This window comes from Lissotriton vulgaris, chromosome 4_1, assembly GCF_964263255.1.
Source record: "Lissotriton vulgaris chromosome 4_1, aLisVul1.2, whole genome shotgun sequence".
Classification (NCBI taxonomy): domain Eukaryota; kingdom Metazoa; phylum Chordata; class Amphibia; order Caudata; family Salamandridae; genus Lissotriton; species Lissotriton vulgaris.
Window position 1 is genome coordinate 325,165,638 of NC_141691.1, and position 17,287 is coordinate 325,182,924.

A 17,287-nucleotide genomic window follows, 5' to 3' on the forward strand; every position below is an offset into this window, starting at 1 on the left:
GACTACTACATACTAGTAGTTTCTATTGTGCTGTCCCAGAAAATAAAAAGAACACAAATAGGTTATAAAAAAGGCTACTAAATCTCACAACAGCATATACACAGTATGGGGATGTCAGTTTGCAGAATACAAACAATTTAATCATAAAGTATCGAAAATGAAGTTAAATACAGAATATTTTAACCCCAGATTACACAATTGTGTCCCATTTTGGTTTCTGTGCGAACAAACATGATATTTAATGTTCAAACCATCAAAAAGCCCTCCCAGAGAATAACATCGACAATAATGTAAAGACAATATTCACATGTAAAACTCTGCCATTTATTGTAGGCTTACACACAAACATTTCAGGCAGTATCGTGGCATTTCTTACAAGAACTGGGTAGTATAAATTCAACGACCCGTTTTGATTTACGAAAACATAAAAAAGTATAGTAATTAAGGATGACTCATTCATTCCCAGTTTTCTATCATTGTCTCTTTGACCTATTCAAACGATGACAACTTTATTTTTTAAGAATAAAGAAATCCACCTAACAGACGCAGTAAAACCAAAGTTATTGGAAAACTAATGAGGTCTTCCTTTTCAAAGTTACAAAATTAGCCAAGATTCAAATATACAGATTTCCTATTCCCCAGAAGTTCTTTACACAGCTCTGAATGAAATGCACTTGACCAGAATTAAGCCTCCTACTGCTATTTACTATCTTGGCTTCTTGGGCGTGTTTCATTGTCTAGGTGTAAGACTTGTCAGGAGTAACTTCTAAAACTAGTTTCCATTGACTTGCTGAGTAGCGCCGCTATGTTCGATACTCATTTTGTTTCGGCTTTTGATTTCTCGTTCTTCATCTTCTTCATCTCTTTCATCATTTCCACTATGATTTTTACAGTAGAGTCTATGAAAAAAAGTGGAAGTGTTATGAACATTTTCCTAAAACATCACACTAGTCAATAATATGTGCACACAGCATGTTTGAACATTTTATTTTATGTAATCCTTAAAAACCTTGTTTTGCTTTATGCACGTTTAAAATTGTAGAAGATGGAGGAGATAGGCACATCTTATGCCCCCTCAATAAAGTGGGGGATAATTCATATGCTCACACTAGCCTGCAGACTTTAGTACATGAATTGCCCAATACCATTGACTTCCAGTGAAAATTCAATCATCCAAGACCACTGGCTTCCAGTGAAAATAGGAAGCAAGTAAACTGGCATTCCTCGCTCACTACACCTTCTATAGCAAAACACTACCATTTGCAGAAAACTTAACAGGTGGGCCCAGATTTTAAACTACCTCAGTGTAATTCACAGCAAACGAGAACAAATCTGTCTTCCTTGGTTCTTTCTACAGTAGCTAACTTTTGTGAGTTATTCTAATACTCCAAGTAGGTTCTGTCCACATGGCCCATAAGGATTATTGTTACTTACCCTGTAAACATCTGTTCTTGGCATATAGCGCTGTAGATTCACATGCTTTGCATAACTCTGCCATCTAGCGTTGGGCTCGGATGTTTGCAAGTTGTTTTTGTTCCAAGAGATTTTTCTTGAATCACGAGGTTGGGTGACTCCTGGTCATCAACACCATCTTCAGATTGCTTTGCCATAGATAGGTGAGAATGTAATAATAAGTATAGCAATGTGATGGCCATGGGATAGCATTATGCAAGTATATAAACTGCAACATGCACAGGGTTCTTTTGGGGAGGAGGGATGGCGCAGGTGAATCTACAACACTACATTCCAAGAACATATGCTTACAGGGTAAGTAACATTATTCGGTGAAGGCATGTGTCATGTAGATCACAAGCTTTGCATAGACTGTAAAGCAGTCACTACCCCTAGGCATTGGTTAATCCGTGAAGGTTTCAGTTGGTTGAAAGAGAGTCCTTAAGGCTGCTTGGCCAACATTGGCTTGTTGGCATATTTGCATCACATTAAATCACACAATGTTTTGAAAATGCGTGTGGAGTAGACCATACAGCTGCTTTGAAATTTCAGCAATGGGAATGTTCCCTAAAAAGACAGAGAAGCTCCTATTTTCCTAGAAGGAATGAGCTTTAGGGCAAACAAGTAAAATTATTTTCGCTTTTGCATTTAACGATCCATCATGACATTCCTGATTTTGAAATGGCCTTTTCCTTATGAGTTGGTGTAAAGGTGATAAACAATTGTGTTGTCTTTCTGAATGTTTTAGTTCTGTCGATATAACCCATCAGGGCTCTTTTAACATATAATATGTGTAATCCTCTCTCAGCAACAGAACCTGGTTGTGGGGAAAATACAAGTAATTCAATAGATTGATCAATATGAGAATTAGGAACTACTTTTGAAAGAAACTTATGATTTTTTCCGAGTACCACTTTATCTTTCTGTAGCTGGAAGAAAGGTTCTTAAAGTGTTAATACCTGAATTTCTCTGACCCTTCTGAGAGAAGTGATAGCAATTAAAAAGGCAAGTTTCCATGGTAGGTATTGCAATTGACAGTTCTGAGGTTCAAAAGGATGTCCCATGAGTCCTGTTAATACAATGTTTAAGTTCCATGCTGGTGCATGAGGAAGCCTGGGAGGAATGGTTCTTTTGAGTCCCTCCATAAAAGCTTTAATGACAGGAATCTTAAATAATAAGTGCTGTCTATACTGCAAATAGGCTACAATAGCAGCCAGATGTAGGCGTAATGATGTATATGCTAACCCTGTTGTTTGTAAATGCAATAAGTAAGTAATGAGTGCCTGCACCCTTGCATTAAGAGTGTTGATGATCTGCTGTTGACAGTAAACAACATATTTTCCATTTGGCCGCATACCCTTGTGGTAGGTTTATGGGCTTCCTTAAGAATGTCTATATATTCTTGTGGCAAGTTTAGCTATCCTGATTCTAAGACCTCAGGTGGCAGATTGCAAAGTTAATTTTTTTGAGATTGGGGTGTCTTAATGTCCCTTTGTTTTGTGTGAGAAGTTTCGGCTTAAGGTGAAGCTTCTTGTGTGGAACTATGGATAGTTCTAAGATTGTCGAGAACCAGGGCTGGCAAGTCCATGTTGGTGCAAGTAGTATCATTGTAAGATGTGTTTGCAGTAGTTTCCTGACCACTAATGGAAGAAGTGGGAGAGGTGGAAAAGCGTAGGCAAATATCCCTGACCAACTGATCCATAGAGCATTGCCCTTGGACTGTTGGTGTGGATACCTGCTTGGGTTGAGAACTGATCTATTTGTGGAAACCCCCACCTTTGGAAGTATGGTAGAAGGACTGTGTGTTCCCATTCGTGGACTTGCAGCTGCGTCATGCCTTGAAGGTTCGCAACTTGGTTGCTTGTCCCCGGGACAAGTTCTGCTAGGAGAGGAATGTTGTGGTGTATTGTTATGCTCCATATTTTCTGTGCTGAGATAATTGGAGTGCCCCCCTTTTTTATATATAATACATAGCTATTGATATTGTCAGTTCTAATTAGGACAACTTTGTGTAGTAGGTGAGGTTAGAAGGCTTTCATTGCTGGGTGAGTAGCTTGCAGCTCTAGGAGATTGATATAGAGATCCTTGTGCTTGGAATCTCATACTTCATGGATTGTGAGGTTCTGGAGATGAGCTCCCCAACCACTAAGGGACACATTTGCTGTGAGAATTATCTGTGGAACTGGATCTTGAAATGGCTGCCCTCTGGATAAGTTCTGTGGATTCCACCATTCCAGAGAGTGATGTGCATGGCTGTCTAACACTAGATCGTTAAGTTAACCCAGTGATTGCTTCCACTGATGAGAGAAACATTCCTGGAGCTGTCTCATGAGTTGTTTGGCATGTGGGACTATTGAGATAAAGGATGCCATCATGCTAAAAGCTGTAGAAATGTTTTGGGCTGAGATAGAATTCCCTATTTGAAACTGTTGAATTAATGATACTAGGTTGTTGATTCTGTCTGGATTGGGGCATGCCAGTGCTGAATGTGTGTTGAACATGGCTCGTAGATATGGCTGTATGGTAGGTGGTTGTAGGTTTGACTTTTGTAAATTGATGGTGAACCCTAATTAATGTAGAAGAGTTAGGGTGTGTGGAGTACTGTGGTTGCATAGGTTGAGACTGCTTGCTTTTATTAACTAGTTATCTAGATATGGAAACATATGCATGTTGTGTCTTCGAAGATGAGCTGACACTTTTGTGAATGGTTGCGGAGGTAATCCCAAATGGAAGAACTTTGAATGGATAACGGTTGCCCTGAAACTGAAACGTGAGATACTTTGTGTGTGCAGGATGGATAGGTATGTGAAAATATGCATCATTTAGATCCAGGGTGGTCATGAAATGACCTTTCTGTAGCAATGGAAGAATTTCTCCTGAAGAGTGACTATATGGAAGTGTTCCGATATGATGTAACCGTTTATGGTTTGAGATCAAGAATGAGGCGTAAAGACAAATCTTTTTTGGGGGATAAGGAAGTATAGCAAGTATGCCCCTGTTCCTTGAAATAGTTTTTTAACTGGTTCTATTGCTCCTTTTTGTAATGGAGCTGCTAATTCCTGTTGAAGGAGAATTTGATGTTGTATTGATGGTGTATGTTTGCAAGGGGGGATATTTGGAGGAGTTGTAGCTAGTTCCACACCTTTGCCATATTGGATAATTTCTAACACCCATTGATCTGTTGTGATTAAGTTCCAGATTGGTAGAAAGGTTTGAAGACGATCACCGACAGGTGTTAAGTGGTTTGGGGGAATGACAAGGAAGTCATTGTTTATTGTTAATGTTTGAGGTGCGGAGATTATTTCTCCGACATCTTTCTGTAAAATTGTTTCCTCTATAGGAATCTCAATAGAATGTTTTTGGGGTAGAGGTATGTCCCTGATTTTTATATACTGCCCCAGTGTCAGAGAAGGCAGATCTTGCACCTTGCCTTATTGGTAGGCTTTGAAAGGGCCCACGATATGTGGTTGTTTGCAAACCCCCATTCATTTTGCAACCTTTGTGTCCTTGCTCATCTTTTCTAGGGCTGTGTCTACCTGAGGTCCAAAAGGGAGTGCTTTGTCAAACGGTAGGTGTAAGATTGCCTACTGTACCTTGGGCTTGAATCCTGAGACACGAAGCCAAGCATGTCTACCCAACAGAATGCTAGTACTTATCTCTCTAGCAGCGGTATCAGCCGCATCAAAGGCACATTTTATTGAAATGTTAATTATCATTACCATCATTTACAATTTCCTGCTCTCTTTTTCTGTTACTCTGAGGAGTATTGGAGGAGCGCCTACATTTCGTCCCAATGGGCAATATCATATCTAGCTAATAGAGCCTGGCTATTAGCTATGAGCCAATGATTAGATGCTTGGGCAGGTACCTGTTTTCCAGAAGCATCAATCAATTTAGATTCCTAGTCCAAAGGCGGCGCCTCTCCTGATGTTTGGGAGTTGGGCCTTCTCTTTGCATTAGACACGACTAGGGAGTCTGGAGTTTGCTCATGGTGCAGCCTTACAATTTTTGTCAATACGTGGTGTTCTAACTCTCACCTTGACAGCATCTTTAAAAATGCCCTCTGTGTGGCGTACCATACCCTTCAGGATTGGTAGGTATTGCACCCTTGTTTGAGTGTCAGATAGGGTTTCATAAAGAAAGTCCTCTCCTATTGTATCTATATGCAAGGGAACCGGATGGTAAGCTGATGCCCTTGCTATGAGATCTTAATACACAGAAGCGTCATCAGGTGGGGATGGCCATATGGGATCGTGATCAGGGTCTGTATCCCCTTGAGGAATGGCATTATAATCATCCCAGGCATCCCCTGGAAGCTTGTATTGTGGTATAATATCCTCATCATCTACTAGGGGTGAGTGAGACCATATGTCACCTGGCTCATACGGTGTTGACGAGTGAGGTAGTTGAGTGTATGATGGTGTTGCTGGAGTAGAAATGGGCAAAGGACTTGGTGTAGCATCCTTTTCCTTTGAATGTTGTAAAGGAGCATTTAAAGCCACCCCCCGGAAAGTTAATTGTTTGTTTGAAGAGTGGGTTTTTGCATCTGAAGCATGATTTTGGTTGAATCTAGAGCCTTTTTTTGCTTTGGGTCGAGCCTTTCCTGCATGAGATTGAGGATCGGCTCCGGTGTAGTCTTTGATCCGGAAAGATAAACACTTCAGTGGAGAGAGTTTCGATTTAGGTAGAGCTACTGGCAGATCCGAATTTTATGGCATGACACGGAGGCCAATATTATGCAATCTCCTTTATTGCTTAGCTCACAGCAGCAACAATGAAAAGATCTAGAACTTTAATGAACATTCCAAATAGGTATATAGTCCATGTGCATCCATCTTCTTTGTTGCTGCTGCTCACAAGATCAGTACCTTTCTTTGACTGTCTGCACTGTGCCTGACTGTGGTTGCCTGTACTCTTGTGTGCGGTTTATACCAGATTGTGGGAGGTTAATTTTGAATGTCTGTCCCACCCTCCCTCCCCACTCATTTAATAACACTACCTTTTAATGGTTTATTCATCAGTTCTTACTTTCAATCTCTGCTGAATAGATGGTGTATTACTGTGCCCTCTCTCATCTCCTGCCTCTTCTATGCGCCCTTCACCTCACTATTCACCTTTGAGCGAGGCTCACTTTCCTCTCGCTCATCGCTTCCCTTTTTTCCCCGAGTTCGCCTCACTAAATACTCTCTGCGCGGACGTTTTTTCTTGACTTATTTCCCTTCGTAGGCAAGCGAAGCTTCCTCTACTCTGCCCGCCGCCTCCTTCGCCTTTCGCACACCCCCCTCGGTCATTTCAGGCCAATTGTAAACTTTGGACAGGACCGGCGTCTTTTGAACGCCGGCCTTGTGCTTGAACGCGCTACACCTGTCTCCATGGCAGGGCTGCGGCTTCTCTCCTGCCTCAGAGAGCCGCGCTGCGTTGCCATGGGGACCAAACCTCTCTACGACCTCCGGAAACCAGAAAATTGAGTTTCCTAACACACAAGCCCTCTCTCCAGCCTCAAACTTACCAGAATTGTCCCCGCTGCTTGTCTTATGCTGGCACATAATTAAATAACAAAAAAAAAACACATAAAAAAGGGAAACCACGACAAATACCATTACCTCTAGGGGCTCAAACACTAACAAAGGACTACTCTGAATCCTATAAGGGGCATAAACAGTGAAAAGGGGATTCCCCAAATAGCATAAACAGTAAGAAAGGACTCTGTTTTTTCTGGTGATTCTAGAAGAAAGACAACCTCTTATTAGAGGAATATCCCTTAGCCCTGACCTTGTTCCCATAGTTACTTACCTCCATCTTGTTGCTAACATTCCTACCTGTCAGTTGGCCTCTGTACTTTACTCATATTGCCATGGCTGCTGACCCCTCTGATCTAAATATGGAAGATACGTTGGAAGGACTTATCAACAAGGCCCTGGATAAAGTCATAGGCTCTCTGTATGAGACCATTAATAAAAAATTGGAATCCCTTTCAAAATCAGGTTGGCCTCAGACAAGAGCTCAAGGGGATTTAAGCAACTCTACCAAGGTTAAAACTAGCCAGAGGAAAAGACAGTTTATTACTAACCCCTCCTGATGCTGCAAAAAAGTCTAAGAGCTCCAACCCTGGCTATTTGAATTCTCGCTCTGGCGGTGACAATGGTGCCTCGGGCACATAGGATGGGCAGTTAAAAGGCCCAAACCTTCCTATCCCCATCGATTGTGACGATGGATCGGAGGACGAGATAGACCTCTCTTGCTCCTCAGACTTCAATTCTGATGAAGAGGAAGGGGAAATCAGAGAGACTTTGGGTGAGGCATCAGTGGCCTCTGGGTCTAGAATGGGAATACTTGACCCCTTCGGCGAACACATGTTTGTCCCACTACTTATCAAACACCCCCTTTCGCCAGAATGGACCCCGTCACAACACATTGGTGATTATCTCTCCATTTGGCTCCGCAAGGAAATGCCAAAGGAGGTTAGAGCTCGCTTGAGATCTGAATGTCCCCGACCCTCCCTTCTCGACAAAATAGCTATGACCCCTGAACTGGATAGCAAGGTGGTGGCTTTTATTGCCAAGACCGGGAAGGATCCCAGGAGGGGACTGGACAAGGGCCTGAAATCCTGTCAGGATAGGCTCCTGGACATCACGGGTCCACTCACTAAAATGTTCGAGCTGGCGGAAGGGGCATACGTCTCTGATACTCCCATTGACCCAAGAGAACTACACCAGTGGGCACAAAGGGCGATCTGCCTTCTAGGCAACGCAAATACTGCACTTTCAAATGAAAGGCGTAAGAGTGTACTCTTGAAGATCGACCCCAAATTGGCCGAACTTGCCTCCAAAGAAGGGGGTGCATCCTCTCAAGGGCTTCTCTTCGGTGAAGAATTCATTAGAGAAATGGCAAAGTTCGTGGGAGTTTTTAACTCCATCCAGAAATCTCAGAAGGATATCAAGAAGGTTTTTTTACCAATAGTTTTTTCCCGGGCCGGGAGGATGCGGGGTCGATTCCCCGGCCGTGGAGGTACCTCAACAAGACCCTTTGGAGGACGCGGCGGAAGGTCCTTTCGGTCCGGATATGGCTTCCAGTCATCCTTCTTTCCCCAAAGACAAAGGTTCAGAGGAAGAGGATTCAGAGGTGAAAGGAAGACAAGAGGCTTCTCTACCAGTAAGAACTCCCAAAGACCTTTCAGATACCCCTATAAAGGTGGGCGGGAGACTAGCCCTTTTCTCTGGGAATTGGACCATGGTGAGTCAGGACCTTTGGGTCCTAGACATCGTGAGGGGATTCAAAATAGAGTTCGTAGACCTTCCTGTTCAGAAAAGATTTGCCCAGGAAACACGCTCCTCGCCGAAAGATTCCGCTTTAGTGTCCCAAGAGGTGAAGGACCTTTTTGCCAAAGGTGCAATTCGGGAGGGAGAAAAGATTGGCTTCGTCAACAACGTCTTTCCGGTAGAGAAGAAAGACAAAAAAAATGAGACCCGTCCTAAATCTCAAAGACCTAAACCAGTGGGTGGTTTACCACCATTTCAAAATGGAGGGAATCCACCTTCTCAGAGACGTATTGAGAAAGGGCGACTGGCTTACTCGCCTAGATCTCAAGGACGCTTACTTGACCATTCCGATCTGGCCCCCTCACCAGAAATGTCTCCAATTCTTTTGGGAGGGCAAACTTTGGCAGTTTTGCAGGCTCCCCATCGGTCTTTCATCAGCCCCTTGGTGCTTCACCAAGGTTCTTCGTCCGATAGCAGGATGGCTGAGGAACAAAGGGGTCCGGCTAATTTTATATCTCGACAACATTTTGATAATGGCCAAATCCAGAGAAGTCGCTCACAACACACTGCCCTCGCAATAAATCTTTTGGAACACCTAGGTTTTGTGATAAACACAAAGAAATCCTCTACGTCCCCAACCTAGGTCACTCAGTTCTTGGGTTTTTCAGTGGATACACTTCAAGCGGAATTGAAACTGCCGGGGGACAAAGTCAGGAAACTCAGGAAAGAGTTAAGGAAAGCGCTAAAGATTCGCTCCTTTCCCCTAAAGACCTTGGCAAGTATACTGGGCCTGCTGTCCTCTACTATCCGAGCAATATACCCGGGTCCCCTGCACTATCGGGCGCTTCAGAGGCTCAAGGCCAAGGCCCTCAGGATAAATCCATCTTACTCTCGAATGGTTTGCCTAGACACAGACTCCAGGAAGGAAATAATATGGTGGTTAAAGAATGCAGAAGCCTGGAACGGCAGAGCGATCTTCGGGGAAGAACCAGACTTAGTCATACACTCGGATGCAAGCCTGGAGGGTTGGGGCGCAACGTGCGGCGATTCTTCAATGGGGGGACTCTGGACCTCACAGGTGAAGGATCTGCATATCAACTGCCTGGAACTACTGGCGGGATCCTTTGCTATCCAGAGATGTACCAAAGATCTGATGAAATGCTCGGTCATGTTTCGCATGGACAAAGTATCAGCTGTGAGATACGTGAACAAAATGCGCGGTCCTCATTCGAAGGGCCTCTCGGACCTAGCGAAGAACTTTTGGGCCTTCTGCCTCAACAAAGGCATCTCGGTAGTTGCCGAACATATTCTGATATTGAACAATGGGGTAGCAGGCTGGTTCTCCAGGAACTTTGTAGATTTGAGCAACTGGAGACTAGGCAGGGAAATTTTTCTTGCGATCCAAACTCGCTGGGGTCCCTTCGGAATAGACCTTTTTGCGGATCGTCTCAATACTCAGCTGCCCAAGTTTTTCAGCTGGAGGCCGGACCCTCTGTCCTTGGGAATAGATGCTTTTTTTCAGAACTGGCTTGGTCTGAGACCTTATGCATTCCCACCTTTTGCCATGCTTCCACGCCTCCTCGTCCAAGTCCGGAGGAACAGAGAATCCCTAGTAGTAATAACTCCTCTCTAGAGATCTCAGGCGTGGTTCCCCATCCTGCTGGAAATGAGCGTGGATTTTCCAATCCTCATCCCCGCTTTCGAAGAATTGCTACAGGACCTCACGAGGAGTGCCACCCACTTGTTCTTCAGGGCATCCTGTGTCTGATGGCCTGGAAGATTTCAGGAGACAGTGGCAGATCCCAGGACCTTCGGAAGGCACTTTCAGGCTCATGTCAGAATCATGGGCCCCATGTACCAGAAAAGCCTATAGATTGGCTTGGCGTAAATGGGTTAGCCGGTGTCTTTGACGGGGTTACGATTCCGTTTCAGCTGATGTAGTTCAAGTTCTTAATTTTTTGACAAATCTTCGCATCGTGACTGGCTTATCGGACCGTTAACGTATATAGATCAGCAATTGCTGCAGGTCACGGTCTGCTAGATGGTTCCTCGGTAGGCCAGAATCTTCTGACCAAAAAACTTATGAGGAGTATGCGCATTTAGAATCCTCCTCTACAAAAATACTCTGCTCTCTGGGACGTGAGAGAAGTCCTCAGACTAGTTACCTCAAATTGTCTTATAAATTAACTGTTTTACTGTGCCTTGTCTCCTTCAGACGTACTTCAGATGTTAAGGCCTTAGATGTTTCTAGTAGGTCTTTTCAATCTGAGGTCGTTTGCTTTTTCATTAAAAGACGGACTAAAACTGTCAACCTCTGTTTTCTATACATTTTTCCCTCAGAATGAGATCTTGTGTGTGGTGCGGTGCCTGTTGGAATATGCGAGAAGGACTTTGGGTCTGAGGGGTTCTGTAGATCAAATAATCATCTCCCACAGGTATCCTCATAAAGCGGTTTCCTCTCCCACCATGGCTAGATGGGTTAAAGACATAACGAAAGAAGCTGAATCTATGTTTCAATTTTTGGCGCTCACTCCCTTAGAGGAGCTTTAGTTTAAAAAGCTTTTATTTTGGGTGGTGGCCTCCAGGATATCCTTAGGGCTGCAGATTGGTCGAATGAATGTATTTTCAAAAGATGTTACTTTAAACATGTATCAAATGTCATTGATAATGTTTTGAACACACTTTGAACTTGCAGAATATTGGCCTCCGTGTCATGCCATAAAATTTAGATTTTTCACAGCCTGCTGGGCAGAAAATCTGGATTTTATTAAAGACACGGAGGATAAGATTATCCCACCTCTTTTGCTCCCGCCCTAGGATGTGATTTTTCCTTATCCTTTTGTTTTTTCTACTTTGCAGATTAATTGCACCAGAAGCTTGCTGCGACGGCTTCAAGTTCTATGGCTTCAAGTTCTCTAAATTGTTATTATTCATTCAATGTTCTCTAAAGTTATTTGTAAAAGTTATCTTGTTTGCTGCACAAAGAAGGAAGACCACTGCGTGCACATGGACTATATACCTATTTGGAATGTTCATTAAAGTTCTAGATCCTTTCATTGTTGCTGCTGTGAGCTAAGCAATAAAGGAGATTGCATTATCTTAGCCTCCGTGTCTTTAATAAAATCCAGATTTTCTGCCCAGCAGGCTGGGAAAAATCTAAATTAACCAGTTTTTGTTTGGGTGAGGATACGAAAGTCGAGGTGTTGTAGGGGCAAATGAGAAAAAAAGGCGGAGGCCCCAGCTTTAGGCCAAATTTTGGGAGCTGAGTCCAAGGGCGGGGCTTCCATTTAAGTCTTTTGGTGAGTGAGACGGATTATTAGGGGTCTTCCGGGCAGTATTACCTTCTGGAACACACTATATCTCTCGCTAATGGGGAAGATTGCCTGTCGTAATTGGCATGGCCGCGTTAGCGATTAGCTGAAACTACACGTTTCCCTCCTTAACTTGGCTATATATGAGAACGCCATTTTGAATGTTGCGGCGGCCATCTTAGACCATAAGCAGCCTCGTGGCTGGCGTGCCCTTTAGTCCGTTGTCCGTACCACTGACCACTTCAGTCTGCCCAGCAACGGGCTATTTTTAGCACTGGTCAAGCTTGCACATGCGCAGTCCCCACTGACCAGTTACCCCTCAGGAATGTGTGCCAAACTGACCAGCGGAGTTGTGCCCCCTCCAATGAGCTGGCTGTGTTCCAAAACATGACCATATATGTACATAAATGTGTTGTAACTTGTGCCGCCTATCTTATTACCCCAAAACTGTATATAAGACAGGGTCACACCGGTGTTCGGTGTGATACCTCTTGCATTACCGAAGGGTGCTGTATGAGTGTACCACCACCCCATGGGGTCTTAATAAACTTGTTCTTTGCCTTTTACAGCTTCCGTGCCAACTGTTCTTTATTGTAAGTGGGTTATCTACGGAGCATGTAGGCCTTGGGAACCCTGATTACTACAAATTGGCGACCACGACCAGGGACTCATCGGCGACTCGGATGCCCGAAGGAGAGGTCGTGACGAAGGTTTGGAAACTCGCCATGGACGCGCGCTGCCACTGAGTGACCCGAGTCTTGGCTCCCACGGTGTTTTTTCCTTTCCTTCCGATCTGACCTTCCAGGTGGCGCCGGTCTCCGACTGAGTTTTCGAGTGTCTGCGTTGCTGGGAAAGTGCCGTTTGGCTGATTTGATCACAAGACTTTGGCAGTTGGAATCTGGTCATTTGAGAATTTGGGTAAGATTTGTGTTCGGTAAGGTAGTTTTCGGACGCTTACTGAAGTTCTATGATTTGTGATCGGTAAGGTAGTCTTCGGACGCTTGCCGAAGTCCTATGATCTATGATTTGATGTGAGTTAGCTAACGTTTGTGAATTTGTGATCTTTGAATCTATATGTGTAGTGCACTTCACATAGGCAGGCATGTAGAGATGTTTCTCTAACTTTGTTTTTTTTCCTCTGAGCGGCACGTTTGTGTGAAGTACTGTAAGTGCCATTTTATACGGTGTCACGCTTTCGTGATACTTTTTGAACATGCCTGTTTTTAGCACACTCCGAGGGATGTGCTGTCTTGGAAATGGTACCACAATTAGGTTAGCAGAAGCACAGCCGGCTCCCCCAGAAGGAACACCGAACAGGGAGATCTACATTAAATTTGGCCTTCCCCCCATTATGTACAGCAAATTATGGCATAAGTATACAAAAACAGATCCTGAATTGCAATGGCCTCTACATGGGTCGTTCGATTTACGTAAAGTACAGTTTGTGGAGCAATGTTTGTTTCAACGCAGGTCTAGACAAAACATGTTTGATTGTGTGCGAATGTGGGAGAAAGCGGTGCGCGAGCGAATGAAACGTGAAGTTGCCTTGGCGGACAAAGAGCAGCGCAAGGCTGCTCGTGATAAGGCTTTACAGCTTGAGGAAAAGGAGGCTCAGGAGAAGAAAGAGAGGGAGGAACGGGAACGTAAATTACAAACGACTGGTCAATACCCTATTCGTCGACCGCTTTATCCTGTCCTTAATAATGAAATTGATGATTTTTCATTGTTAGATCGGTCACCGCCTCCGTACGTTTCGCCGACGGCTCCAGCTGAAGATTCGGGAGATGATGGGCAGGATAAGTCGGAAAAGAAGGGTATATCCGCTCTCAGGTTTACTGCGGAGAGGTCCGCACATTTACGTAGTTGGGCCCGTAAAGTGAATAAGAACTGTGTTACTCAGAATGAGGTGTTAGCGGAAAGGGCTGGTTGGACGGATCAGGAATTACTGTATTTTTTGTCTACTTTAGTGGATGAAGTTGTTGTTGCATATCGTCAACTTTCAGATACGTTAGAACCTAAAGTTGTGTCAGTTCATCGTGAGAATTTGGATAAAGGTGTATTTGATCTTGCAGATGTTGACGACCTTTTCAAGCAACTGATTCAGCTGCGGGATGAAACGACCAGATTGTGGGAGGAGCGGAAAAGGAGGCAAAAGGAGTCCGAGCCGGGACCTGACGGACAGATTAAGGAGTGTTCTCTCCGGGGTTCAGATAAGAGTTCTGCATTGCATGTTATGCCTATGCGTGAAGCTGCACCTTTGTATGTCCCTCCTAAAGGGCAAGGTACAGATGATGACAAATTGTCAAAGGATGCGAAAGGATATTTTATATATAACTGGGTGTATACGCCTTGGAATAGAGCAGATGTTATGGCATTGAAAAATTCTTTACCTGACCTTCGGAAAAATCCGGCAGCATTTTATGAAGGGGTGGAAGGGGCTATTTCGTCTTGTGTGATGACTCTGGTTGACATAGATTTGTTTTTTGGGTTAATTCTTCCACCTGATATGTGGAGGCAAATTCGTAAAAATAATGATGAAACAATACTTGGGGGGACATGGAAAGAAATAAATGTTGCAGATTTAGATAGGGAACCGGCATGTAAGCCTTGTCAGTTGATTTTAGACCTTCCGGCGGCTATCTTGATTAAATTAAAAACGCTTGTTCCTTCTAAAAAGATTGATTGGACTATGCTAGCCTCGTGCAAACAAAAGCCTGATGAAACGGTTTCAGATTTCTTTACACGCTTCGAGGAGGCGTTTCACGATTACAGTGGTCAATCTTTAACAGATGATACGGGTAGGCATTTGTTCGTAGATAAGTATGTGGCTAATCTCCTACCGGAGATTGCAAAACGATTGAAATCGAGTGAAAGTTCCTGGGCCACGGCGACCCCTGCGTCTTTGTTAACTATGGCTCAGTATTATGAGCGGCAGGAATTGGAGGCTAAAGAAAGTGTTGATAAAAAGGCGAAAGAATTGAAAACGAAGGTGATGTTGGCGCAGGTTCGGGGAACACAGGGCAGAGGGAATGATAGAGGTAGACGAGGTGGAGGGAATACGTCGTATGGTTGTACGGATATAGCGGAGGATCAATGTGCCTACTGTAAGGAGTTTGGGCATTGGGCTGATGATTGCCCGGTACTTCGTGAGCAGCGTAGTCAGCGTGGTCGAGGAGGTGGTAGGTCGAGAGGAGGTTACACAGGAGTGAGAGGTGGCGGAAGTGATCGTGGAAGGGTTGAGGACAGGGGCCGTGGCCAGGATGAACGAAACACGTTTGATAGACGGAATCAATATCAAATATCGGAGGGTGAGAATGTGGAGCATCAGGATTATGTGCATGCATAGGACTGCGTAGGATGGGGTAAGGAATCAATTGAAGTGCCGGTAGATCAGAAGGGTCCATATGTAACAGCGGGTATTCTGGGTTCTACTGATCAATTTCTAGTCGACACAGGGGCTACTCGTAGCGCTTTGTCGAAAAACTTGGTTCCGAGGGCTCCCCTGTCTGGCGACATGATAACATGTATAGGGTTCGATGGCACACCCTCCCCTAGCCCATTGTCAAAACCCCTTGCACTATGTCTTGATAAATTTTTCAGTTTTGGTCAATTTTTGTTATCGCCCCACACACCAGATAATATTCTGGGCATTGATTTGCTTAAATATTTTCGAGCAACGATACGGTGCGCTCCTGAGGGAGTGCGGGTTATCCTGAATGACAATTATCCCGACCCAGATAGGTTTTGCACTATCTTAGACATTCCAGCTTTGGCCTCTCTACCGCACACGTTATGGGCGACTTCAGATACGGATGTGGGAGAGATGCATATTCCACCAATACACATTACTGTTAAGGAGGGGGCCCCTCTACCACGAGTGCCACAGTATAAGATTTCGAGAGAAGGTGAAATTGCATTGACACATATTGTTCAGGATTTGATCTCCGCAGGAGTAGTGGAAGAGGTTCCTTATAATGTTTGTAACAGCCCTATTCTTCCGATCCTTAAGAGAGATACTGACGACAAAGTCTATCGGTTCATTATTGACTTGAGAGAGATCAACAAAATTGTCATTCCCCAATACCCGGTGGTGTCCGACATTACGACCTTGCTTACATTGGTACCACCGACGGCCACAACATTTAGTGTTATTGATTTGAAAAACGCGTTCTTTTCCATCCCTGTCCATCCTGATAGCAGATATTTGTTTGGCTTCACGTTAAATAATAAATCGTATAGATTTTGTCGTGTTCCCCAAGGTTATACTGAGAGCCCGAGTATCTATAGCCAGGCTTTGAAAAGACAGCTTGATTCCTTTGACTTACAGTCTGGCGTTGTCCTCATCCAGTATGTGGATGACCTTCTGCTTGCTGCAGACTCTTACGCTCAATGTGAAGAAAGTACGATTGCGTTGCTTTCCTTTTTGGCACAGAACAATCATAAGGTTTCGAAGAAAAAGCTCCAATACTGTAGACCTCAGGTGACCTACCTCGGTCATCTGTTGTCTAAGGAGGGGCGTGCATTAACATCTGATCGAATTCAAGCAATTTTAGACACACCAGTCCCCCGCACGCAGAGAGATGTACGTGCCTTCATAGGGTTGACGTCCTTTTGTAGACAGTGGATCATGGGTTTTTCACACATTATAAAACCTTTGCTAGCGTTATTGTCCAAAGCTACACCAATGCCCCTTGAATGGACAGATGAATGCCAGAAGGCTTTCGAACAGTTGAGACAGGCCCTTTGTTCTGCACCCGTGTTAGGCACACCAGATTACACAAAACTTTTCACATTGTACGTGCACGAGAATGATGGGTGCGCGTTGTCAGTATTAGTGCAGGTACACGGGGACAAGCAGAGACCATGTGCATACTTCTCTGCCATTCTTGATCCTGTAGCACGAGGGTTGCCTGGGTGTTTTCGAGCGGTAGCAGCAACAGCAGTAGCCATACGGCAGAGTGAGGGAATAGTGTTATCACATAAACTGCTGGTGTTAGTTCCTCACGCAGTAGATGCTCTGCTAAATCAAACAAAGACCCAATACCTTACGAGTGCGCGGCCAACAGGATATGAGTTGACACTTTTGGCGCCACATATTACACTGAAAAGATGCGCTACCCTGAACACTGCCACTTTATTGCCCTATCCGGTCGAAGAGGGTCAGGAAGAAAAACATCACGACTGTGTTTTCCTGACCGAGGAACAGACAAAGGGTCGTGTTGACTTACAGGATGTGCCACTTCCAGATGTGGATGGGGAACTGTG

General features: G+C 44.3%; 1 protein-coding gene across 11 annotated transcripts in view; it reads right to left on the minus strand.

Moving 5' to 3' along the window:
• Positions 1-302: 302 nt before the first annotated feature.
• The window catches only part of PHF6 (PHD finger protein 6), a 271,288-nt gene continuing 254,303 nt past the window's right edge, over positions 303-17,287 (minus strand). For all 11 annotated transcript variants that reach the window (XM_086918695.1, XM_086918694.1, XM_086918693.1 and 8 more), the window contains one exon: positions 303-899. In XM_086918695.1, the coding sequence (XP_086774821.1) occupies positions 773-899 (127 nt within the window). In that variant the 3' untranslated portion in view covers positions 303-772. The remainder of the gene's footprint in view (positions 900-17,287) is intronic.